This window comes from Heptranchias perlo, chromosome 38, assembly GCF_035084215.1.
Source record: "Heptranchias perlo isolate sHepPer1 chromosome 38, sHepPer1.hap1, whole genome shotgun sequence".
Taxonomy (NCBI): domain Eukaryota; kingdom Metazoa; phylum Chordata; class Chondrichthyes; order Hexanchiformes; family Hexanchidae; genus Heptranchias; species Heptranchias perlo.
This window is the reverse complement of record NC_090362.1, coordinates 13,704,570-13,732,568: the sequence shown is the minus strand read 5'-3', so window position 1 is coordinate 13,732,568 and position 27,999 is coordinate 13,704,570. Positions and strand designations below refer to the sequence as shown.

The 27,999-nt window shown below is 43.1% G+C and overlaps 1 protein-coding gene across 6 annotated transcripts in view; it reads right to left on the bottom strand.

Moving 5' to 3' along the window:
• Positions 1-27,999, bottom strand: part of ppip5k1a (diphosphoinositol pentakisphosphate kinase 1a) — a 128,876-nt gene continuing 100,877 nt past the window's right edge. For all 6 annotated transcript variants that reach the window (XM_067973491.1, XM_067973493.1, XM_067973494.1 and 3 more), the window contains 3 exons: positions 16,173-16,310; positions 13,279-13,407; positions 1-9,550 (listed from right to left, as the gene is read on the bottom strand). In XM_067973491.1, coding sequence (XP_067829592.1) covers positions 9,213-9,550; positions 13,279-13,407; positions 16,173-16,310 — 605 coding nt within the window. In that variant the 3' untranslated portion in view covers positions 1-9,212. The remainder of the gene's footprint in view (positions 9,551-13,278; positions 13,408-16,172; positions 16,311-27,999) is intronic.

Below are 27,999 nucleotides of genomic sequence, written 5' to 3'. Positions count from 1 at the left end.
TTTGTTGCATTTCTTAAGCTTTATTAATGAAATAATTTAAAAACCGCACAATGGAAAATATTTCAATAAGTTAAGATATCATGATTCCATGAATATTACACATCCTTCCCATTCTTTCCCCCTCCCCACCCCCAAAATCACAAAGAAATAGAAAGCATTTTTTTAAAAAGCACTCTTTACTCCCCGACACAAACATAGAACCATGTGTGACCTACTGAACTTAGTGAGATTTTAGTTACAGAAATGTTTCAAACCTTTTTGCCGTACAAAATATACATGCATGCGACTAAAATACTTTTAAGGTGGTGGCGATTTCCCCAGAGGTCATCTATTACCAGCAGTTGAGTACACGGGACAGCTAAATAAGCAGAAACTTTGATCGAGCCCTCTCCCCTCTCAGCCCTACACCCTACTCTGGCTCGAGTAGAGTCGCTACCATCCTTCAAGTCTACAGCTGGACAGGAGGGCTTGAGACCAGATCTTTAGTCTGTTGTTTATGAAAATTCGTTGAACAGCTTAATAATTAAACGCATCCACGTCACTACACAGACAGAAATAACGTTTTTTTGTTTAAAAAAACCCAGGATTTTTGATGTCTGGTTTATATGTTTTAGAAACATCTCCAGATAGCTCACTTTAAAAAAAAAATCAGACTGCCCGAGTTGAACACAGATATGGTGGGGGAAATCGCAGGGCTGACTACAGATGTTTGCTTAACTTAGTATGGGCAATCCTCTTTCCCCCCTGCTGTTTTACCATGGTTTGTTAACCTTCAGCTGCCCATTGTAATTACCCACAAGCTCCCAGCATGGCACTAATATCTCATTTAAGCAACATAAGCAGGCTCACTTCAAGTAACGCTTATTCAAAGACAAATGAGACACACAACACAGAAAACCCTTATGCACAAAATGGCTGCCATCATCCAACTTGAGTTTTACTGCTCACCATTTTGCGATACACTTCCTTACATACAAGTTCTGACACCCAGCTCCAAAACACGCTGAAAACTTCAGTTCAGTAAAGTAGTCTGAAAGTCAAATTTGTCCAAGTAAAACATATTGTTCTGGCATTTTCCTTAGAAAATGTATAGAAAGTGCAAAGAAATTATGTTCTTTTTTTGTGTGGGTAAAGAGTTGATAAAAAACAGTGCAATCTCTTTACAAATGTCACATATTAGAAATGCAGCTCACTGACCAGTTATTTATTACCGTGAGTGTGTGTCAAACTGATACGGGAAACTCATTTCAAACTTCTCACTTGCATTGTGGCAGGTAGCACTGTGAGGTAACAGATGGAGTGAAACAGCAATTCTATGGCCAAGAATTAAATACCAGATCAAACGGGGTTAGAAATTGGGAAAGTGAGAAGCAAACTCACGTGAAGCACTTTCACCCCAAGGGTCAGAGCTGTAGGACGAGTTGCCATTGAAGCAGGCAGTATCAACGGGTTCAGGAAGCAATTAGATGGTCCATCGGGAGACTGAAGGGATTGAGATGTGTGGTGTGAAGGTATTTAGATGGAATTGAGAAGGGATTGCTGGGCCTAATGGCCTGTTCCTGTTCTTAAATCTATACTGTCCCTCCCTCAAATCAGCAGTAGTGATGGTAGAAAATTTACCCTTTCCATTGACAGGCGTTTTGTAATTTTGTTAACAGAGGTGATGTCAGGAAGCACTTCTTCACACAAAGGATAGTGGAAATCTGGAACTCTCTCCCCCAACAAGCTGTTGAGGCTGGGGGTCAATTGAAAATTTCAAAACTGAGATTGATAGATTTTTTGTGTTAAGGGTTATGGAATCAAGGCGGGAATTGGGGAGCTAAGATACAGATCAGCCATGATTTAACAGAGTGGTGGAACAGGCTCGAGGGGCTGAATGGCCTACTCCCGTTCCTATGTTCCTAATTGAATCGTGGCTACTGTACAAGACCGTTCCCAGTGGACCAATCCACGATAGACGCACACCTCACTGCCACATCTTAAAGTGCTTTCACGCTACAGGAATGAAGCTGGAGGCAAATGGACCAGGTATCCCTGGCTAAGCTGCACGGCAGTGTAAAGGAGAATTGCTGGGAGCCGACCTGATCAGACTTGTGTCTCTACAGCTGCTTTTACACTGGTTTCAGAGAGGCACTCGCGCCTCCAGTTCGAACGTGGGGGTCTTTGCGGCCGGTGGCAACCCCGCTGTAGACTTCCCGGATTGGCAAAGACCTGGTGGTTGTGAAGACCCAGTTGTCTCCTCGCCAGCTGGTCTGGGGGAATCTGGCATTTCGGGATGGTGCCGAGTACATGAACCCCACACAGCAGCAACCGGCAGTGCAAGCATCCCTCTAAGGCCAATGTAAGAGAGGCTGAAGAACGATCCATTGGATTATGGGAGAAGGTCTTTATGAAGTAAACGCGGGGGAGCCACTCCCTGCTTTTGTACTCAGGAGCTCCACATTATACAGGGGAGGTCAGCACTGCTACAGACACCAGCTTCCTACTCTCAGGCTAAGAGTGGGACATGGAGATCAAGGTCCCCAAACTGGATCCTGGAACAAGTGCAACACACCCCCTGCAGCTCCTCAACCTTTCAAATACCCAACAGATCTATTATATCTCCCATGAAATGCACTGAATAAAATGCAGTTAATAACACCGTGCGAGATTAATGCGACGAATTTCATGAAACAATGAGGGAAAAAACTGCGAATGCTGGGAATTGGAAACAAATAAATGCCGCAGTATCTGAAAAAGAAAAAGACTGGTTAATACTTCGGGAGTGACTTTCATCAGAGCTGATGATGCAAGGTCTCCATTTGAAATGCTAACCGGCCTCGTCTCTCCCTGATACTGACTGACCTGCTGTGCGTTCCCAGCATTTTCTGTTTTTATTTCAAATTTCCAGCATCCGCGGTATTTTGCTTTTGTTTAGTGGGACCTTTCCTTTGGTTTCTTCAGTAACACCTGTAATTACAACCACAACAGGACCCAGTGGCAGGCAGTGTACTGTGTGTGAAAAATCTTACATACAATTGTACAGACGACTTGGTCCGTGCCCCTGGCGTTTTATCAGACAGAGCCCCTTCAAGAATGTCTCCATTAATAAATAATTTTAAAATACGGCAGACATAACACAGTGAATAATCCCCATTTACAACAAAATCCTACATGCCTACTGACAAACAAGAGCTCGAGATGCAATGAAAATGTATCTTCAGCGGCTATTTTCACACAGTGGCTTTCAAAATAGCAAAGCACTCACCAATTCATCCTGCAGACACACCAGTTTCAGCTTAAATTTTGTATTAGATTTTAAATATAAAAAAAATGTAGCTCCAAGCAAAATATAAAGATACAGTGCAATGCAGTAATCTATTAAACGGGAAAATAGTCTTGTTTTATTCTTATAGCTTTCATCTGCTTGGCATCCTTTATTGGAACATCGACCTGCTCCCCTTGATGGATTTATCAAGTGACACCACCGGCGCGGACACGATGGGCCGAAGGGCCTCTATCCGTGCTGTATAACTCTATGAACAGCAAAAGGAACAGCTGCCCCCATTGGGTTTGTCAGTGTGATTTATTTTCAAAGAAGATGATTTCAATTTTTAAAAAAAACATATGTTTAACAGTAAGAGTGTGAGGAGAGGGGTTAGGAGAGATTTATTTGCGCAGAAGGTTGACTGCTTTGCAACAGGGAGTGGTTGAGGTAGAGACCATTGCATCTTTTAAGGGAGAAGTGGATAAGTATTAGGAAGCCAACAACGACTTGCATTTATATAGCGCCTTTTACGTAGCAGAAGGTCCCAAGGCGCTTCACAGGAGGGTTATCAAACAAAATTTGACACCGAGCCACATAAGGCGATATTAGGACAGGTGATCAAAAGCTTGGTCAAAGAGGTAGGTTTTAAGGAGCGTCTTAAAGGAGAAGAGAGAGGTGGAGAGGCGGAGGGGTTTAGGGAGGAAATTCCACAGCTTATAACCCAGGCAGCCTAAGCAGAGGAAGGTACAGGGCTATGGGAAGAGAGAGTGAGAGCGCAGGATGAGTTCCAGATTGCTTTCGCAAAGAGCCAGCACTGACACAATGGGCCAAATGGCCTCCTTCTGTGCGTTCAACTTCTATGGTTTATAAAACGAATAATGTCATGTTGAGTTCTACCAGCCTCAAAGTTGAGATAGTGCTGAAGGCTACACTCTAAATTCTTATTTGTAAAAAGCTTTATTTCTGCGTGGGTTTTAATTTTGCGGCAAAAATAAAACCGTTCTGAAAGTTTGTAACAAACTTGCACAAGGGACAAACACATAAAAATGCCCCTTAATTCCCTACAGTGAAATCATAGCCAGTATTACTGTCCCGTATCACAGTGCATCCAAATTTTGTGATTTACGGTTACAATCGATTAAACGGCATCAGCTTGGTAACACTGATAACACTTTTGAAATAAAAGGGAGAATAAAAAAGGTGAAGTAACTGACAGATTAGGACAGAAATTGAGAGACTTTGTGCTAGTTACATAGAATTTACAGCACGGAAACAGGACATTCGGCCCAATTGGGCTATGCTGATGCTTATGCTCCACACGAGCCTCCTCCCTCCTTACTTCATCTAACCCCAGTGCACAGCCTCGTTAGGTGCGGACGTGAGTCAGAATTACAGCTACGACACTGTAGCCCCAATTCTGGCCGCTCGCTGCCTGTTTGCGGCTAGCGAGGCTCTCCCCAGCAGCGGGGCCTCGCGATTGTTGCTCCGTAAACCGCTATCTTTGACTGGATTTCCATACTGTGTTGGCAGTAACTGTTCTCCTGGCTCAGTCAAATATCAAATTTTAAACTACCTGCATTAATGCATCAACAAAACCAGAGAATGAAGGGGGTGTCATTCTCAGCACCTCTTCTGAGTTTTCCTGTTCTTAGTTGAATCTTAACTTTTAGAAAAAATGAAAGTTTTGGTAAAATTCCAGATTTAGTGAAAGCAAAAATTTTTTTAAAAAATCCAACGTGTATATCTCCAAAACTCCTCAACTGGCAATTACTTTGGGACCCACTTGTAACTGTCCCAATGTATACTTACATATAACCTCTGACCTCAGCTTCCTGTTCCTGTCCCGTTTACCTATCCGATTATTTAGCGAGCAGACCTAAAGTCCACATCAGCTCAGTTCGCCGTCTGGAAACGACAAAGTGCAGTTGCGTCAGTGAACGACCAAAAGCAGGTTTACCAAGTGACCACACTCGTGCGTTGCCAAGCACTAAAATACCACACTTATTTTACACGCATAATTTCAGGGTTCCTCGTGTACAGTAGGCCCCGAGCAGGGTTCAACAGCCTCTGACCAAACTTTGCAGCCACAAAAAACAGTATTAAATTGGAATACGATTTAAAAATAAATCCCATGTTGGGGTATGGGTTCCATGGACCCACAGCCCCCAGGGTCTCTTGAAGTGTTATACAACTGGGGGAGGGTCGACATCACAGCCAAGCCTGTTCTTGTCCTCACAAATGTGTTCTTTTTAGCAAGGATGGCTGCAAAGATGAGGAATGGGAATCTCCCCTAGCCCAGGAACACTAACGGCAAATTGTTACGTCCCATATTCTGCCCTGGTTGAGATCAGTTAGCTCATCACAGACCAAATCCTAATTTATATTCAAAATTCCAAGTGATGAGACAATGAGATTAAAAAAATATACACTAACATCTCGCCTCTGTGAATTTCATCAATCAGCATTTATACATGTGTTCTACAACACAAACCCAGACTTAGCTCTCTCAAAGCCTCATCTGCATGCAGAACCTAGAGACTAGCCATTTGGTGAAGAGCTGACGGTGTAATTTCTTCCTGAGTGAAAACTTGCAGCTGTGAGGTTTTTTTAAAAAAAATAAAATCCAATTGCACTGCTCCGTAGTAATGCATCAGCAACAGGGATTCAGTCAAGTGTAAAGGTGGGTGTTGGAAGTTTATATACCGTGTCTATTTGAACTGTGAAACACACCCAGCAGTACAATTCCACATTCTGCCCTTCCAGACTTGTGCTCATGTCTGGAGAGAGTATCTCAAACGATGTAACATGAGGTTACATGTCTGGTGGGAGCAGAGGGGATATAGCAAGACTGGTCGCACACATAATGCGTCACACAATATTAAATCTTACGTGCGAGGTTTCCTTCATCTACTAATACACTAAATACTGTTACACATGCCTCAATGTGGGACTGGGAACGTCGGTGAATTGATTATTTATTCTCAGGATGTGGAAGGCGCTAGCAAGACTGTATTTATGGTCCATCCCCAGTTGGCCCAAGGTGGTGCTGGGCATTCTGCTTTGTCACAACTGGCGTGCCATAGTGACATAGAATCATCCGAAGGAGGCCATTCGGCCCATCGCACCTGTGTCAGCTCTTTGAAAGAGCTATCCAATTAGTCCCACCCCCATAGCCCTGCAAATTTTTCCTTTTCAAGAACATATCCAATTCCCTTTTGAAAGTTACTATTGAATCTGCTTGCACCACCCTTTCAAGCAGCGCATTCCAGATTCTAACAACTCACTGGGTAAAAGAAATTCTCATCTCCTCCCTGGTTCTTTTACCAATTATCTTAAATCTGTGTCCTCTGGGTACTGATCTTCCTGCCACTGGAAACAGTTTCTCACTATTTACTCTGTCAAAACCCCTCATAATTTTGAACACCTCTATTAAATCTCCCTTTAACCTTCTCTGCTCTAAGGAGAACAATCCTACCTTCTCCAGTCTCTCCATTTAACTGAAGTCCCTCATCCCTGGTACCATTCCAGTAAATCTCCCCTGCACTCTCTCCAAGGCCTTGACATCCTTCCTAAAGTGTGGGGCCCAGAATTGGACACAATACTCCGGCTGAGGCCAAACCAGTGATTTTTAAAGGTTTACCATAACCTCCTTGCTTTTGTACTCTATGCCTCTAGATCCCAAATGCTTTTTTTCTAAAAACAGCCATATCAACTTGTCCTGCCACAGTCAAAAATGTGTATGAGGGCATTAAGGGTCAAGCACATAGTGTGGGACTAGATTCTCATGTAGGCCAGACCAGGGGTGGTGCAGGGTCCCTTCACTGACTGACTTTAAAAGGGCTTTTCACAAAAAAAAATGTTTGTTTTCTCAGTACCAGCCCACGAATCACCAGATTTATCGAGTTCAATTGTAAAACTTCCCATGGGGGACATTTGAACTCATGATCTCCAGATCGCTACTCCAGCGCCATAGCCACATTCGTTACAGAATGAACCACGCTGTCAAAATCGAAGAGAAACGAAAGCGGTCCTGTGATGCTCTCGATTTTCCTGCCTCGTTTTGAAGTACAAGGGCCGATTCCGCACTCCCAGCTGACTTGCGAGACAGCGCCCGTCGCCCAGCAGAAGCAATGCAAAGTCTTAACTGACACTGGTTATTTATTTCCCATCACAATCATCATGAACTGTGAAAGTATAGATTATTCTAGTCAATACAACACACAAAAAAAAACATTTTCTAACCGATGATTTTACAATCACTACAGTTATTACACGTGGCATCCCTATCCTGGAGGGATTGCTTTTCATAAGCCACTGCTGTCTTACCCCTATGTAATGACAGCCCTATGGTACAACCCTAGTTAAAAGATAACAATTCACTCACAAATAGTCCTTTTTCGCCTCTCCTGAAGGTGCAGATGCATATTGGGGCCATGGATCCATGGCAGCCAGTTGCCCACTGCTGCCTCACCTGTCGCCATTCTTCGTGTGTGAGTCTAGGGAGCTTCAACAGGCTGTTGAACTGTGGTGAACATCACAGCCGTATGCACTCCTGTCTTTGCCCAAAGTACGCACACACATATAGACACAAAAACACAGCGAGCGAGAGAGAGCGACAGACAGACAGAGAGCGCGAGAGAGAGCGACAGACAGACAGAGAGCGCGAGAGAGAGCGACAGACAGACAGAGAGCGCGAGCGAGAGCGAAAGCGCAAGCGAGAGACAGACAGACAGAGCAAGTGACAGACAGACAGACAGACAGAGAACGAGCGACAGACAGACAGGGCGAGCGACACCCCCCCACCCCCCCAAACCACCATTGGATAGTGATCAAGGGTTGTAATCCTGGCTGAATTTTCTTTCCCTGAGCCCGGGATCAGACAAGCTGCCAGGTGGGATGGACATAAAGATGGACATCTCCCACACTGATAACAATGACACACCTAAGATACAGATACCTCCTACACTCTGTACTAAATTTACGAAGTAAATTCTCTTCTCTTTCTTATTTCAGAGCAGTGATCCTACCTCTGGAACAGTTAAGCCATAATATCGTGCAGTTTACTTATCCCTGCTAAGTTCCAATATTTGCTGATACCAGTTCTCTCGAACGTTAACTTGGATTTTCTATTTAGCTGGGGTACACGGTGTGTTTACATATATTTTCCCCCAACCCAATTTTTCTCCTCTTCTCTCCTGAAGGTGTTGACTCATGCTGGGGTTCCATATGCAACAACAGGCCTCACCCAAGTGGCCAATCTGTCTAGTGAGCCCAAACAGTGTGTCAGCAGATTATTCAACCTTGGAGGGGATCAAACCCCAATCCGATCCTTACTCCACATCCACAAGTGTGCATTTTGGAGCAGGAACCTTTGGGTGAATTTCCCCCTCCCAGCCCAGGCACTGCAGTGCAGGGCAACTTAATCCCTTCATGTTTCATTTGAATGGTAACTCCGCAAACTACTGAAGACTTTCACTTCCTGATTGCCTTGTTTCTCTGTGCTCTGCAACACTCTGGTTATATTTTTGGAAAGAAATTGAGAAGAAAAGCAGATTGGAGTCTAAAGTTCCGTCAGTCCCCATGAGGATTAAATTGTTTCATATTTACATTAAATAACCATTTAAAATTTACAAACTACGTGGATGAAGAAACAGCTGGCTCTCTGTACATGGTTTTGGGAGTAAGACTGACGTGTACAAGGTACAAATACAACACCCATCACATGGGGTGTACCAACACCTGACCTGTGCCAACCACATGGGGGTCAAAAGGTCAGGTTACCACAGTCCAAACCTGGAGTGTCGCACTCCTCCACATTACAGTGCCATATTAATTCATTGTACTGACCCCAGATCCATCCCATTGGATATATAAAATGTACAGTGTCTGTCTCTATTTAACAAGTACAAGAATGGACATCACAACTGGTGGCACATTACTGCGCAGCGATCCACTGCTTTCATTGCTAGGTTTCCACCAGACCTTCCACCACCTGCTGCCCCTGTCCAGCCACACTTGCTGACGGCTGCGGGTCGCTGTGATTCTGGTATGGCTGTTGACCTTGAACGACTTGCTGCCCTTGGCTGGTTTGAGGAGCTGGTGTCAGCTGTAGGTCCTTGTGATTGTGGCCGGGATGTTGGCTTGGAGTTGCCGGGTGGACGGACTGCTGCTGCTGCTGCTGTTCTTCGCTGCTCTGAGGCGTGAGCGATGACTTCTCACTGAAACTAAACCGGGGGGAGTTGTCGGAGGTGTTGGGAGATGATGGGCCGGCACTGGACACTGTGCTTGAAGGGCCACTGCTATCTGTATTTAAAGATTCAGGGAAATCAAAACATAATTAAATTATGAAAATGATTCGCAGATATGCATCACTGAAACGGGCTCCACATTATTTCCTATTGATCTAACCGTGTATTACTGTTATATTACATTACAAACACAGTGTTATCACTGGGACATCAGTAAAGTTTCATAGTTTCTGTGTCAACTTGGACTGTGAAAAATACCCAGTGATACAATCACAGATTGTGTCCTTCCAAACTGGAGTTGTGTCTGGAGAGAACATTTTGAGCTGTATAACATGAAGGTAAAGTGTTGGTGGGTACAGATCTGTCATCAATCTGAGAGCAATTTGAGGTGATGGATTAAGAGTATTCACACAAGAAGTGTATTGATCGAAGTGTGTTAGTTTCTTGTAACAATACACTGAATAAGCCCACTGCCATCACCATGTCAGGTACTTTACTGTCTCCAAATTCTACCTCTCTAAATCCTTGGTTTTAGCTGAAGACACTTAAGCGGACACTAGGAAGTGCTGCATTTTTGGAGGTGCCAAACTTCAGATGAGACATTAAACTGAGGCCCCATCTGCCTCTTCTGATGGTTCAGGTGAATGTTAAAAGATCCCACGACACTACTGGAAAAGCAGCAGGGTTCTTTCTCCCAGTGTTGTCTTGGTCAACATTCCTCTCTCATCCAACACCAGTGAACGCCAAACAGGAGGGTTCTCTCCCTGTCGGGGAACACTTCAGCAGTCATGGACATTCAGCCACCGACCTTCGGGTAAGCATACTCCAAGGCGGCCTTCGAGACACACGACAACGCAAAATCGTCGAGCAGAAATTGATAGCCAAGTTCCGCACCCATGAGGACGGCCTCAACCGGGATCTTGGGTTCATGTCACACTACACGTAACCCCACCAGTGAACAAATGTTATCTGTTTTTAATATAACGGGTCATTGACAGTCTTCCTTCTCTCTCTCTCTCTCTCTTTTTGGGGGGTTTGTATATTCGGTGGCCTTTTAGGTGACACCTTTCTGTCTGCTCACTGTGATTGCCTTGGCAACGGGCAGTAATCACCAGGCATTGTTCTGTGATTTTCAAATGCGAAGGATTTGAAAATTTCATTTCCACACCGTTCACCTGAGGAAGGAGGAAGCCTCCGAAAGCTTGTGGAATTTAAAATAAATTTGTTGGACTATAACTTGGTGTTGTAAAATTGTTTACAATTGTCAACACCAGTGAAGACAGATTATATGATCATTCACTTCATTGCTGTCTGCGGGCTTGCTGTGTGGAACCCATAGAACACTGACTGCACTTCAAAAGTAAATCACTCTCAGGGAAGCACTCTGGAATGTTTCTGAGAGACAAATTCAATTTGTGCGTGCAAGTTTTGGATCGACACACACACACACACACACACACACACACACACACACACACACCTGTACTGAGACTTCATGAAAAGCTTTCCCTTTAAGAAAGTCTGGTATTTCCATGTTATCTACTCACATCTAAATGTGTCAAATTGTTTTGCACGATGAATTATATCTGGACTGCATTTATTTAGGTAAATGCAGCAGTATTAGGGAGGGCACGATTCAATATGGAAAATATACAAACTTTTGATTGCCGATTTGATGAACAATCTTTCCAGATTTTCATTAGCAAATAATTTTTATATTAAAAATGTGTTTCACAACAGATAAAAGCTTATAATAGGATATCTGAAGATGATAAATACAGAATAGCAATACCTAAGCTAAATGAAAGGATTTCGTTTTGAATAATAAAGCCATGCTCATTTAGTGTATTGCATGATAATGCTATTCCCGATTGTCCACATTTAGCTGCAATGGAATCACCTGCCACCTTCTGTTGGATGAAATTTTTAAAACTGACTATAATTGTGGTAATATTTAAAGGTTCATTTCGAAAGATCTAGTATCCATGTTAGTTGCGCCTGGGGCTGGGTCTGTATCGGTCTACATTCAGTTCTAGGCCAGTCTCGATGCTGGTCCAGACTGACCAGAATACCCTGCACGGGTACCAGGTAGTGCCTGTTTATTGTATATAAAGTTAACTTCCCCCAAATCCTCCTACATGGGTTCAACTAACTCAGTACAGATCAGTGATGGAACGTGGCACCTTCTGGGTCTGTCTGCTTTTCAATGTTAACCTTTTAATTAAAAACTAACAGTGACCAGGTCTCAGTGAATCTATGAACCACAATGGTCAAAGAAAATCCAAAAAGGAAGTAATTCATCATTGGCTTAGCCAAAGGGAATTAGGCAACGACAGATATGCAAGTGTACAATAACACAGCTGTTTGAGGGAGCAGACATCCACCCGCAACCAAGCCATTTGTTTCCCCTTCAGAGTGCAGGGTTTATACAGTGCAGACTGCTCTGTTATGGACATGTACTGCAGGAAAAGAGCACCTGACCATTTAAATAAAGGACTGGATGGTGCAAAGGGCTGGCGCACTGCCCTTTCGTCTCTGGGATCGGGGTTCAAATCAGCCCAGACGGATGGGATGAAATCCTTCCCTGTCCGTTGGCTGCAAGGGTCCCTGTGTGAATTAAGTTCGGGCAGTCTCATCCCAGCTCCCGGTTGATGTTGAACCTGCGCACTGAACTGTTCCTAAACTCAGTTGTGAATTGGCAATCTCGGTCACAAAACAGCTGCTGTGGGAAATGGAAATAATACCACACTGGTGTAGAAGGAAGGCACTCTGCTGAGACTGGGCCGAGGCACCTGGTAAGAAATTTAAGGTTTTTGAAAAAACAACCAGATAAGTTGTTATTAAACATGTATTTTTTTTCTTAAATAGACAATGAGGATGTACTCTGAACAAAAAGTATCACTTCCCCTTATGAGTGGTAGGTACTGATTCTTCATTCTGCAGATGTACTTTCCTTCCCAATGTCTAGTGGGCATAAAAACATGGATAACAGTGTGGCTGATATACCAACTTTTACAATACTACCGTGAAAGGCTCTCACTTTATCGAGCCCAGCCACAAGATCCAACACCAAGAGGCAGTATTTCACACCAACTCCAGCTCACACTTTGCAGGGTAGAACTTCCGATTGGTGTTCACATCAAACGCTGTGCTCTATTTGTAGACAGATATTAACCCATTCATTTCATTTAAATCAACTCAACATGCGCAAATCTAACATGTAATCATGAAGGAACTGTGACAAAAAGATTCTCTACTCTATTGTCTCTAAGATGTGGCGATGCCGGTGATGGACTGGGGTGGACAAATGTAAGGAATCTTACAACACCAGGTTATAGTCCAACAGTTTTATTTGAAAATCGCAAGCTTTCGGAGGCTTTCTCCTTCGTCAGGTGAGTGTGCACTCTGTTGGACTATAACCTGGTGTTGTAAGATTCCTTACTATTGTCTCTAACTCCTGGCTGACCTTGACAATCTTCCAACACTTGCTAGTGGTGAGAAAAAGCACCATGCTACACTGAAGCATACAATACACAGATCTCTGTTTAACATCTGATAAATGGCTAAAAACCAATCTGCACTTACACCAAACTAATCCTCTCTTGATTCACCTGGTCTTCTACATTTTCAAACTCTGGCAGTGTCCTATACTATGGGTCTTGGCTCTTCACCCACGTTTCTCAATTAAAAATTTGACGCCCTCTCAAATTTTTAAAGATCTGGTTGATGCAAAACACGCGAGGTGCAATGTTTTAAAGTATTTTTTGTTTAAAAGTTACTTACACCATGGGGGTTTTTCTGAGCGAGGACGTAATGAAAGGGAAGCAACTGAGGAGGGCAGGACTTGTTGTGGTATGTACGCATCCACTGCAGGCTGGCTACTCGCCATGGTCTCAAACATTGCTGAAAGTTCTGTAAAGTAATAACAATGACGATTACACTGGCCATAAATGAATGCAGTTTTATTACCTCAATCAAAATAAAGAAGATCATTGCTACTCATACAACAGTGACTACACTTTAAAAGTACTTCATTGGCTGGGACGTCCTGAGGTCGTCAACGACGCTATATAACTGCAATTACTTTCTTTCTTTCATAATGTGGCCCAGAGATCACCTGGGACTCACTTGCCCTGTGAGTGTGGCTCACGATAGATTTGATGCTCAGTGCATCACGGGGTCTCTGCTCAAGATATGCCTGCTGTGGGATGTTGCTGGAGTACTGGATTCAATGCTGCTCCCTCTCCTTCGCTAGTCATTCAATGACAGCAAGCATGGCAAAGCTATTGCTAGGTGGAGCTATCCCAGCATCCATGGAGCCAGAGAAGGGTCCTTTTAAAACCACAGGACCCAGAGTTTAATGGAATTAGTGGATGGTTTCGTTTTTGTCTTCACCCTTTTTCCAGTGCGGAAATGCCTGACATTCGAACAGGCAACTGCTCTGGTGGCACAACTGAAACCAGGAGCTCACCGTGTGGAGAATCCCAGGCACTGATCCACGTCCCATCATCCCATGGTGCAAGGTGATGGAGCATTGCTGAGCATAGCTTACCAGCAAACCACCGTGCACAAATGCAGCCGTGCTATAAGGCAACAGATAACTGGCGCAGAGTTATAATCCAGCGAGGCTGATGATTTCCTTCCTTTCGCACCGAGCAAAACCCGGGCATTATATGAAGATCAGCAGAGTTCAGAGATGAACTGTACAGTGGTGGGATGCAAGCACAAAGTAAGTGGTCAGTACACTATAAATATGTACTAGAGGCTCACCATCTGTTTCAGACAATCCATTTGCTCAATTCCCATCTCTTTATTCCTGCAGTAATGTTATGGTATCATAGTGCAATGTCTGAAAGCGCTTAACACAGTGAATTATTTTGATGGGCGGTGACTGTTGCCTAGGCAAATACGGTAACTAATCGGTGCCAACAAACAGCCATGGGAATAACAACCAATCTGGACTTCTGATGGTGTTGACTAAAGAAGGAATGTTAGTCATGTGGCACCGTTATGTCATTTTAAACAGTATATCTACAAAAAGATTTTGCTTGGGAACATTTCATCTAGGAATTCAACCACTTAAAAGAGCTGGCAATCCTGTTGAGGCTAAAAAATGATTCAATCTAAGACAAAGAAATTATGATTGTCTCATACTCCAGAGAGAGCCGTTTGGAACCCTAAATTCAGGAAAGAGGCTTAAAAAAACATTTTGGAACCTCCACTATCCACATTCCAGTTACTTATCTGAAATTTCACAGGACAAAACCTCGCACAAGACGTTAAAACTACATAATGCTCCTTTTGCTTTCTGTATTTTATCTCCTTTTCTCGGTGGATGAAGCTACACAATGGTTCTTCTATTTGTGTAGTACTTATCATCACTCGTGCTGAGGAGATTGCTGTACTGTGTATGCATGATCAAAATTTTGGGGACTCAATTATCTGCTGAGTTCCATTACGCCCAGGGGGTCCCTTCCATTATTTTGGGTATTCGTCAGGCTTCATTTTTTAAAATCAAAGTTAGGTACTTGAAAGGATTTTTTTTTGGAGGATTTATACTGAAGTAATTTTGTATTTTACTGTTCAAATACAGTGTTTGAATTCAATTACACGAGGCTGGTTCACTAATGTAATGGTAGATCAGAAATGGATTGTAAAATTGGGGATGGGAGACCAATGATTTCAGAAAATACCCACTTGCATTCAGGGTATGTAAGAAAATCCCTATACCAGCAAACTCTTTAGGTAATATTCAACACTGATTTCTCCAATACAGGTTCAGGATCTGTAATTGCTGAGAAACATGAATAAATGTTTTATTTTGTTTTGAGTTTTGTGCTCACTAAGGTGATAGGAACAGGAGGAGGCCATTCAGCCCCTCAAGCCTGTTCCACCACTGAATTAGATCATGGCTGATCTGTACCTTAACTCCATCTACCCGTCTTGGCTCCATAACCCTTAATATCCTTACCTAACAAAAATCTATCAATCTCAGTTTTGAAATTTTCAATTGGCCCCCACCCTCAACAGCTTTTTGGGGGAGAGAGTTCCAGATTTCCACTACCCTTTGTGTGAAGAAGTGCTCCCTGACATCACCCCTGAACGGCCTAGCTCTAATTTTAGGGTTATGTCCCCTTGTTCTAGACTCTCCCACCAGAGGAAATAGTTTCTCTCTATCTACCCTATCAAATCCTTGAATCATCTTAAACACCTCAATTAGATCTCCCCTTAATCTCCGATATTCAACGGAATTCAAGTCTAGTCTATGCAACCTGTCTGCATAATTTAACCCTTTTGATGGCTGTTAAGTGTTGGGGTATGGAACACTTCAGGCCTCTGGTATCCCCCATCAAGCACTCCCATCTTGGCTATATCATAGATACATGTGGAGTAAAGCTCCCTCTACTCTGCCCCAACAACATGCCTTAAGCCCGGCTTCAGAAGAGCAACTCCATCCGGACCAGTGCAATTTTTTTTCATTCCCCACTCCAGCCATCCTGCAGGCGTCTCTTATAAGATTGGCTGATTCTTACTGAATTTTGGGGCAAATGTGTGTTGTGACATCGTGGAACAGCGCCGAGACTTCCCCAAGCTCAGTTCATGCTGGGACTCGAACAGCTAATAAACCCAAGGAGGGCTCTCGCGGTATCAGTCTGGGCTAAAAGTGCATCGTTTACCTTTCGATGCTCCATCGTGAGATTTTCCACAAATTTCGGAGATAGATGACAGGAATTCATTCACTTGCTTCAGGGAGAGAGAATTATGGAGCGTTTCAAGAGGGTAGATGGAAGGGACCATCGAGCATCCTTCAAAACCTAATTAAAAATGAGAAAAAAAAATACAAGATATCTGCAATTAATTAATTTCACAGGTCCATAATAGATCCTCCAACTCTCTCAAGGCAATGAAAATGGCTCATATCAAAACTAGCATTCCCTCAGGGAGAATTAATTTGTTTTGTTGAAAAGCAGTCACTGAGCCAAACCAAAATGAGCCAGGCAAACGCAACGCACTGGACACTTAAAGCGATGATCTGAACACAAATTGCAAGTATCAGACCATTGTAGGGCCAAGGACACTTCTGGTAAGTAGCTAAATTTATATCTTGGGGGTAATAAAACTCCTAAACCATGCTCTTTAGTGGGAAAGAATGGAAAGCTGAGGTCCCCACTCTCGGCACCAGTTAAAACTATGGCTCTTGACCCTGCGCAGTGGGATTCTGAAAAGCACGAACACTAATATATTCGGCTGAATTTTCCCTCTCCACTGTATATAAATAGGTTAATATGTCCATTAAAATGGTGGGGGGGGGGGGGCGGTGGGATCTTCAGACGATTGCATCATACGTTAGCGTCCCGAGGTGTAATTTTAGAACCTATTGTTACCATCGAACATGAATCACAATGTTGAACATGTAGACATGGAGAATGTCTGTACACGTAGCAACCCGCACCACGTCTTACTGCAGCACTGGATAAAAGATCACGTGTTCACTGGAATATTGACAGGAAAAGAGTTAAACTTGGCTGCAATAAACAAATAGTGCTGCAATCGCACAGCAGGTCTGTCAGCTTCTGAAAGAGAAAGGTGAGGATAGGTTTTGGGCAGGACCCTGTGATGAAGGGGCTACACCCCAAACATTAACTTGTCTTTTCTCTTTCATAAACTCATGGACCTGCCCATCAATGTCAGCATTTTCTATTTTCAGCTCAGGTTTCTGGTATTCACAATCTTACTTTTGGGCTGACTTAAGATGATTTCATAACACAGGTTCAAGCGTGAATTTATTTACAATTAGGAATTATGGAGGTCACTGTACACTACGCATGTAGATTTACTGCAATTAGGACACTTGTAACGTAGGACACGGACTGAAGGGAAACTCAACCCCTTTATTAGATTTTAATCTATTAATTAGTATTGAATTTAACACTGTGGGGAAACACCCACAGCTGGATAAAACGTGCCTATAATGGGACGCTGCTAATGACTTGCATGAACTGTGTATCACGAACATTTGGACTATAAATGCACTGAGCTCACCAAATTTTAAAAACCTAACTAAGAATTAATTGCTAGAGGCTGTGATCCTAACAGATCAGATGGTGAGCACAAGCACAGATTCATCAATGTTTCGAGGATGTCACCCACCAGAGTAGGAGCAGGTGGAAAATTCTGAGAATATAATAGTCCCCACAGGGTATAGATGATTTTTTTTAATATAAGAAGTGCTTTATGGTGATAAACAAAACCACTACTTTTCTTCCTCTTTTTCTATTATTGGTATTTGGTCCAGGAATCAGCAAACGTTAATCCGACAAAAGCATTTAACTTTTATTAAAAACCAAAACCTGCTAAATGTAACATTTAGCCAAAAACCTGCTAAATGTGACATTTAGCAAAAACATAACACTGTTTGATGCTGCTCTCTTCCCCTCCCCTGCCAATTTACTCTCCTCTTGTCCTTAAAGCACTCACATCTGACTGACGACCCTTCCATTACCTTGCCCAAGTGGCTATTCTTCATGTGCGAGTCCAGAAATAGTGTGTCGGCGGGATATTCAACTATGGAGTGCATCAGTCAAGCCCAATCCTGTGCTCGTGTAATGTCCCACACACACCGCGTGGCAGTTCCCAGCAGGAGTTACTGGTTAGTGATCAGGAACAGCACCCAGGACCTTTTCCTCTCTTATTCTGGGGTGCTGTGGCCAAATGTAGCACCTTTACTGTCATCCCCGGTGAGATCAGCTAACCCAGCACAGACTCCTAATTGAACCCGGGAGCTTCCTGGCCTGTACAGCTCAGTACCACACTGGGCAACTAATCAATCCCCTAAACCACCAGGGGAGTATAAAAACAACAAAAAAAAAATTGAAAAGCAAATTGTATCTTTGCAGAATTGAAGGGAGCCCAGGAACTTTAACTTCAAACACCATTTGATCTGTGCTCGTTGCTTTCAGACAGAGGACATTGAGTGTGGCGATGTACTTAAAAACTGACAGTGTCTTTTAGCACCAAATTCTGAAGCCAATAAGCTCATCAACGATGGAAAGCATTCGCAACTACTGTCAGGGGTATAATATCCTTGCAAATGGCAAGTGAGTAGGAGGCACTGTGTGGATAAATACTCTGAGCAAAAAAATACTTTGATCAATTGTGGGGGGAGGGGGGATTACTGAGACAGTTATTTTTCAGGGGAGGGGTGGAGGAGGGGGGAGGTTGGTCATGTAAACCTTTGGGGGAAAAGGTGGATTTAGAACATTAACTAATTAATGGTTTGAAGTCAGCAAACCAGAAGAAGAATGAAATGATATTCAACTGAACAGCTGCAAGCAGGAATGCCTCATTACAGGATTAGTGAGCGAGACAATCCTGCAGGACCATGTGTAATTAAAACTTTTGGAATATGTTTGGCATTTTATGCAGAGCAAGGAGTCTACAAGCACAGTCAAAGCAAATTATTACAAACACGTGGGGACCAGAACAGCAAACTGTGGCAGATCATCTCTGAGGTTTCAGCTCTTTCCCTTAAAAGAAAGGCTTGCATTTATATAGCACCTTTCATGACCTCTGGACGTCCCAAAGCACCATGCAACTAATGAAGTATAGTCACTGTTGTAAAGTAGTAAACGTGGCAGTGAATTTTTACACAGCAAGATCCCACAAACAACAATGTGATATTGACCAGATAATCTGTTTTTAGTGATGTTGGTTGAGGGATAAATATTGGCCAGGACATGGGAGAACTCCCCTGCTCTTTTTCAAAATAGCGTCATGGGATCTTTTACATCCACCTGAAAGGACAGCTGGAGCCTCGGATTAATGGCTCATCCGAGAAACTGCACCTCCGACAGTGCAGCACTCCCTCAGTACTGCACGAAGTGTTAGCCTGGATTACGTGCTCAAGTCTCCGGAGTGGGACTTGAACCCACGACCTCCTGACTCAGAGGCGAGAGTGCTACCCACAAAAACAAAACATCTGCCTCATGCCATTTTTAACAACTGTGCATGAATTGGGAACACATCAGAACTTTAATGGTACTAGGTACTTACTTTTAAGGAGAAACCAATGCAAATGACCAAGACTCGTTGTGCAGGACACCACTAAGATTGGAAAGAGTAGGAGAGAAAAATCAGATAAATCAAGAAGCAGTGGTCAGCTGTCGCCAAGCATGGGTTTGAAGGGGGAAGGGAAAGACCGATAGAGGTGAGGAGTTCCACAATTTTGAGGTCCTAGGAAAGAGGGAGTTGGAGTAGATGGTGTGGTTGAGTCTTGGTTTCAACATAGCAAGGATGCAAGGAGGAGAAATTGGGTATTTGCAGCTTCTGGGTGTCCTGCACCCTGGTTTTTCAATAAAAACATCCAATATCATTAAACTGCTCCGATATATTCCCAATCCATGCACAGCTCTCCGAAAATGGGATGAAACAGTTTGTTATAACAGGTCTGAAATTGATTTCAGAGTGTCACTGTGGATCTGGCTGGTTTGTGAATAGAGGCCATTTGTTACACTTGAGGTGAATTTATTAGCTCTGGATTCTGAGCAAAGCTTCATTTGACTTACATCAGGGAAAATGTTGCAGGAGCTCTGTAATAACTGGGTTTGTTTATATGGAGAACAACAGATGGTGGGAACTGTGTTATGATAATATATTGCAGGCTTGAATACACTCCAAGCAATCTTTATTCCACACAGTATATAGTTTTGAACAGCAGTTCATTAGTGATGCAGCAGGCTATAGAGGATAGGCTACACACACAATTCCAAACAAAGAGCTCCAAATCACTGCTTTGGTAACTGTTGGAGACAAGATTCTCAACCACAAACAGGGAAGGGGAACTCACCCTTCTTAGCAATTGGTTCAACAGCAGCATTAGTGGACAAGTAAAAGGGGCAAATTGAATTCCTGCCCACTTATTTACACAGTGGCATATAAACTGGGAAGGGGAGAGGGGGTAAGGGGAAGAAGAGAATTTTTTTTTTTAAAAAAAAAAGTTGTTTTCCTCAGTCTTTGAGCCATACAGACAAGGAAGATCCAGGATTTGTTCTCTGGCCTATGCGGTTAGCTCATCAGCCAGGCCAGAGGTAGGGATGCTATATTTGGCCTCAGTGCCACTTTGTTATAAAACAAAAAACAACCATGGCTCCTTCTTTTGGCCACTGTCTAATGACCGGCCGTGCCTTCAGCTGCCTAGGCCCTAAGCTCTGGAATTCCCTCCCTAAACCTCTCCATCTCTCCCCTCCTTTAAGATGCTCCTTAAAACCTAACTCTTTGACCAAGCTTTTGGTCACCTGTCCTAATAGCTCCTTATGTGGCTCGGTGTCAAATTTTGTCCAATAACGCTCCAATGTAGTGCCTTGGGATGTTTTACTACGTTAAAGGAGGTTGTTGTTGTTGGGATGATAGGCCTCTTGTATCAATGGGTGCACTAACACAACATTAAAATTGGTGTGTAAACAGGGATACTAGCCATCTGGCTACAGATTGCACTGGAACATTGGAAGTCAAACCTTTCCCATAGCTTGGGGGGGGGGGGGGGGGGGAAAGAGAGGGGAGAAGGGCGGGCAGCGGGGAGGTTCCCACCCAAACTGCAGATCCCAGACTGCACGGTGTTCTGAAGTTTGGGTGCAAAAGTGCATAGGGTCACCAGGCCAAACCCAGAAACATCAGAATATCAAAAGGCTTCAATCTAAATTCAAAACTAGAGTAAGATTGGGTTTGAAAGCGTAAATTAACTCTCCCAATCCACAGCCAACTTCATAGAATCATACAGCACAGGAGGCCAGTCGGCCCATCGGGCCTGTGCCTGCTCTTTGAAAGAGCTATCCAATTCGTCCCACTCCCTGCCCTTTCCCCAGAGCCCTGCAATTTTTTCCCCCCTTCAAGTATTTATCCAATTCCCTTTTGAAAGTTACTATTGAATCTGCTTTAACCACCCTTTCAGGCAGTGCAGTCGAGGCTCAACTGCAGAGCGATTCGCTCTTGGTTTGCTTGGGGGGAGTGTAAGTGCACCTTATATTACAACAGGCCAAATCAGATCTGAAGATCTTCGATTTCATTTCTGCAGTTTCCACTGATTTTAACTCTTTCACGTCTGCAGTAGCATTTCAGAACCAAATCAGCACTATAACACAAATACAATAACGTGGTTTATTTGATGAACTTATGCAGCAATTTCTCAAACTTATGAAGCCACTAGTTATGCTTCTTGTCCCCTGTGGAATCAAGCTTTAAAAAAAAAATTGTAACTGAACTTGTATCAAGATAAATAAAAAAAATAGCTGCACCAATACTGCCTCTGCAAACTCCTCCTCCCATAGATACCTGTCACCTTCCCATACCTTACCCAAATGGCTACTCATCAGGTGTAAACCTGGACAGCGAGGGATGGCAGGGAGTATTGCCCATTCTGTCCACACGTGCACTGTCCTACAGGAGTCACTGGATATTGATCATCAGCAGGAACCCTGGCCCACGTTCCCCTCCCTAGCCCAGGCCACTGAGGCCACGAGCAGCTTTCCCGGTTGAGATTCTCGGTTTTAATATATTGGATTGTTGCTTGCTCACAGAGCATCACCTTGCCTCATTTTACCTAGGTACTTTCCCTAGTTTCAGAACCTTCAGCTATACATAGGAAAAGGAGTAGGCCATTCAGCCCCTCGAGTCTGTTCCACCATTCAATGAGATTATGGCTGATCTGTATCCTAACTGCATCCACCTGCCTTCGCTCCTTATCCCTTGATACCCTTGGCTAGCAAAAATCTATCGATCTCAGAATTAAAATGATTAATTGAGCTAGCATCTACTGCTTTTTGTGGGAGAGTGTTCCACACTTCTATCACCCTTTGTGTGAAGAAGTGTTTCCTAACTTCTCTCCTGAATGGTCGGGCTCTGATTTTAAGGTTATATCCCCTTGTCCTAGACTCCCCCACCAGCAGAAAAAGTTTCTCTCTATCTACCCCATCAATTCCTTTCAAAATCCTAAAAACTCAAAATGCATCTAAACAAAATAAATCGCTGAGCCACAGACTGAAATATCTTTGTTAGAGAAGATGCTTCTCTTATTTGTTGGAGAAGCACCAATGTGACTGGTACTAAGAGGGGGAACAGAAGAGTAGGTTCTTGTATATGGCAGTAGCTGCTAATTCTTGTATATGGCAGTAGGTTCTTGTATATGGCAGTAGCACAAATCTCTCAAAGGTACAGGTTCTCCATCTCTCAAAGATACAGGCTCTCCTAATGACGAGTCACTGTCTGACTTACCTGTGGCACGAGGCTGCTAACCAGTGGACAACGGGCAGAACATGGTCCTTAAACATCCTCTACGATGTAATCACAAACAGCTGGTAGGAAAAGTGGATCCGTGACATAGCAGAGGTTCGCATATCAGGCTCTATAAACCTCAACATTTTAACAGTATTCTACCAGCCCTGTCACAAACCTACATTAGGTTCACATAATATCTAGGTGGTAATAAAATCCTTCACCAACCAATACATTTGAGATGTAGATAATTACTCTCAAGCACATCGGGATACAATGCCATCAGAAGAGAAGTTATCTATGGCTTCTTAACATATTAAAAAACACCAAAAACTCTCTTACACGAATGACAGACAAGAATGGGCCTTCTAGTCCAGCCAGCCTGCCCCATGTAATTGCGATACAGACACTCCCCAACCCACCCGGAAGCCATGTCATCTCCCTGGAGAGACGAGAGACCAGATTAAAAAAAAACTCAGGCCAATTAGGGGGAATTTTTTTTTAAAGAAAATCCCTGTCCGACCCCCTTAGGCGATCGAAACCTGTCCAGGAACACACTCTGGGCCTGATTAATGTTATACGGCACCTACCTCTTGTACGAGGTGATCTCCACCCCAGCCAGAAACAGGTCCAGCTCTCGCTTGAAGGAATTCAGCGAATCAGTGTTCACCGCACGAGCCGGCAGCCTGTTCCATAGGTCCATTATTCTCTGGAGAAAAGAACCACCTCCTGACATCTAACCTAGATCTGCCTTTACACAACTCGGGATTGTGACCCCGGTACTCCCTATCTTATTTAGTTGAAACAAATTGTTTACACAAACACAATCTAATCCCTTCATCATCTTATAAACCTCGGTAAAATCACCCCTAAATCTAAGCTTCTCTAAAATGCAGAGGCCCAACTCTTTGAGCCTCTCTTGGTAACTTAAGATGCTTTAAACTAGGCTTCCTCGTAATTGACTTTTTGTAACATATTCTCCCCTCCTCCTCTCCTGGGACTTTGACTCCCTACAGGGTACGGTTCCACGGGTGGCAGATTCCTGTATCTCACCTAAGTGACCATTCTTCACGTGTCAGCCCAAACAGCGAGCACCTTCAGGCCATTCAACCATGAGGGGAAATCTGAGCCAATGCTATCCTCGCCCAACATTCAAAGGCGTGGTGGAGATACAGGGAGAATCAATGCTTGGTGATTAAGTTGATCCTTCTGCTCTCTGGGTCAGGGGTGTTGAACACAGCCTCCCACCACTGCCCCAGATGAGATAAGAAAACAGTGCCGCAGAGAGAAAAAAGAAAATTGCTTGTGATATTTAAACAGTGCTTGCCATATTTAAACAGTGCTTGCCATCACTCTTAATGCGAAGAGTCAGACAAAACGTATCTACAGTGCTTGAAAACAGATGAATAAAATGCTACAGTGTAATAGTTCATATAATAGACACACACACATAAATACTGCACTTTACAGGATTCATACTCAGATCTCTAATCACAGGCTCAGTAGCAAATAATCACCAAGTCCAACCATAAGACCTGAAGGAGTGAATGCTCGAATTGGGATTTTATTGCATATTAATACAATACTCTGCTCAGGTCAAGATCATAAATATATGTCAAGTAAAATACGGCAACATGAAAGTCAATCAAAAAAATGATCACGTCAGTGATGGTGCATACCATTTACACTCCACAATCCGATAAGCCGGGCTTAGCTCACATCAAATGCAAACGCGTCTGCCATAGCAGCATCTCACAACCTCATGCATGCAGTCGGTCCAAAGCTGCTGTTAGAGAGACATCGAAGTGACAGCAACAAAACCATACAACAGAAAATAACTATTCAAATACATCATAAACCACAAACCCACTTCTACACAATTACCAGCTCGCATTCCACATGCAACATAGTTTATTTGGCCAGGGGTGAGCTCTCATGAGTTACATTGTGAAGTTATTCCATATGAATATAACTGCAGATTTCACTAAAGACTACTGGAACTATTTTAGTCGACTTTCACTGCCTCTTTGGTAGTACGACACAAAAAAAAGCAACCAGTAAACAAACAGATTAATAATGTGATTTGAACCACAAATGGCCCAGTTCACAGGAGACACCAATTCAAACAATGGCCTACTTGGGCTTTATAATCAGCAAGAGTCACACCTACACTTTTTGTTTCGATGTCTCAATTTGTTTCCAGCGATGACACGAAATGAATGCCAAAAAACACCAATTATCTCGATGTTGTCCCTGGTGTGAGAGTAGATTAGTGAATGCATAATCTTTTGCATTCACAAATCACCCCCCACTTACAGCAGGCATCCCATCAGCTCACAGTAATTGTGGTGTTTTTAAAGAGAAGATTTCACCTGCGTGTTTCTATTGGAGACTGGGTGGGTGGTGGGGGGGGGGGGGGGGGGTGTAGGGAAGAGAATGGAGGAGATATGCTTTCATGGATGGAACCTGGGAATGAGTTTGCTGTAAAGGTGAGCTGGAATTTTGCAGTTACACATCAACAGCAGCCACTCTGAGTTCAAGATCCTCCCCCATTGGGCACTCCTGTTGGCAAAGCTATCTCTGACGAAGCATTTAGCAGTGGCAATCCTGCATTGTATAGCAAACACTCATTTACCTGCCCGCTCCACTGTAGGAGCAAAATTTGGAAACCAACAGTTCACTTTCCGACTAGATTAAATGGATAAGAAGCCATGAGCGACAGCGCCTATTCACTCATCCTCACTATCTGGAGGAGAATGAATGGAAGTAAAAGAGGGAGAGGGAGGGAAAGAGACACATTGAGGAAATAAACTCACTGATTATACTTGGTGAGAGTCACAAGCAGCAACTCGACCAGTGATGTTTGCAAATGGCTCACTGCTCACTGCCAAAAATTACAAGCAGGACATGCTTTACCTTCAGTGTTTGTATCTAATAATAAATAATAATAATAGGGAATTCAGGAGAAACTTCTTTACACAGATCGGTGAGAATGTGGAACTCGCTACCACAAGCAGTAGTTGAGGCGAATAACAGATACATTTAAGGGGAAACTAGATAAACACAAGGGAGAAAGGAATAGAAGGGTATAATGATAGGGTTAGATGAAGATGGGTGGGAGGAGGCTCATGTGGAGCATAAACAACGGCATGGACCAATTGGGCCGAATGGCCTGTTTCTGTGCTGTACATTCTATGTAATATGTATTTAATTCTAACAATCCCAAGAAGTGAACCTCATCCCCACACCAGCCATCCTGTGGGCTCTGTGTGAGATTGCTAATTCGGTGCTAAGTGAACTGCGTTGTGCTGTGATGCATGATCACTTTTAACGGATAACCATTGCACGCCGACTCAGGTCACAGGTCTTACAGCCATTAGAACAAGAGCTCCCTAGGGCTACTGAGGGAGCTGGAGGTCATTTTTATTTCTGGAAATAAACAAGTCTGCTTCAAAGCTTCAGAAAACCAGACGTGATAAATGATGTGATTTAAAAACAGTCAACGAAACAAATCCTTGAATTTGCACAGAAACAAAATTGGGGTGGAGATGGAGATGGTTAGAGAGAGAGAGATAGACAACAGGAGGCCAACCTTCAAGACTACGGTTTCATAGGTCCTTGGCTGTGTAATGCATCACAAATGTAGCAAGCATTGGAACAAATTAAAATGTTTTTCTCATTTATACCAGTTTTTTTTTAAAAAAACATCCAGAGAGTAGGTAAATTTTGTGGCAGGCTGTAAAATAGTGATTTGAGACCAGAGGCACAGCAAACTAGGTTAATATAATTTAATATTTTAGGTTTCAAAGTGAGTAGATGTCTAATGTGGGATTCATTTGCAGGGAAGACACTGAAAGCAATATGCAGGGCTGGGCACGAGATGTTCCTCACCAGAAAGCTATCTAGGACAACAGGTAATTTTACAGAGAAACGGTAAATTGCACTAAAATATAATAGTCAATGCATTGCGCTCCGTTCAATTCTTAAACTTAGATGAATGGAGAAGCCATGCTAGTTTGTTCCCAGGCATGCTATTACTTCAGGTATCCTGAAACTTGCTCACACTCAACAGTGTGAGACAACCATTCCATTCAGAGGGAGAGGGGAAAGAAAACATTTAAACCAGCCAATTTTCCTCTCCTTGGAGCTCATTGCGCCAGCTACAGAGTTCAAAATTAGCCATCTGGGTCAGAGAAACTTTTCTGGCTATTACACATTAGCCATCCCTCAACTTGTGATTTCCTAAAGTGGCTTTCTTTTCTGCACTCCGCCATTAACATCGGATCAATAAAAGTAGTAATTTTATATTTGGAGTTAATGGGCAGAAAATTTAGTTCTACATTACTAGCTATAGGGATTAATAAATAAAATACTTGCGGGTCCTGTAAACTAGTCTTTAAACCCTTTTGGGAATATTGAGTGAAGAAAATTTCCCAGTTACCTAATGAGGAAGTGAGTCATATTTTGATAGAATATTCATGGTCACTTTATTTAGTGCTTTACAACGCCATTTTTGGCAGAAAGGGTATTAAATATTACTTTATTTTTCATCAAGACTTATCTGGTTACATTCCCTCTTCCCCAAAGGAATTTGAAGATTTTGGAAACTGAAAGAAAAAGGAGGCAGTGCAAGCAATGAAAAACAATACCAGCAGATTCAGAAAGATTTGGATTAATCAGATAACTGGGTCAACAGGTGACAAATGCAGTTTCATGTGAATAAGGACAAAAGAATTAACACGGAAGAAAGGAACCCCAAAACGGGTGGATGTGCTAAATGGATCTATGAGACGATATCAAGGTACTGAACAGGAAAGAGATCCAGAGGTTGAGAGATATGGCAAGAGTCGAGTGAGTGGTGTTGATCTATCAAAATGGGACAAGCTGATTGGACCTAATGATTTTTTCCAGTTCCTAATTTTATCTCCCAATTATTCTTCTTATTTGACTCCTTGTGTTTCAGGTCCACAGGTGACAAGTACCTGCCACTATCTCACAGCCTAGCAGATACTATCTTCCCTCCTACATCTACACAAGCAAACTTTCCAGCTTGTGTCACAGCATAGCAATTAGGCCTTGGAATTACACCGAATGTACAGCACAGAAACAGGCCATTCGGCCCAACTGGTCTATGCCAGTGTTTATCCTCCATGCAAGCCTCCTCCCACTCTATCAACATATCCTTCTATTCCTTTCTCCCTCATGTGCTTATCTAGCTTCCCCTTAAATGCATCTATG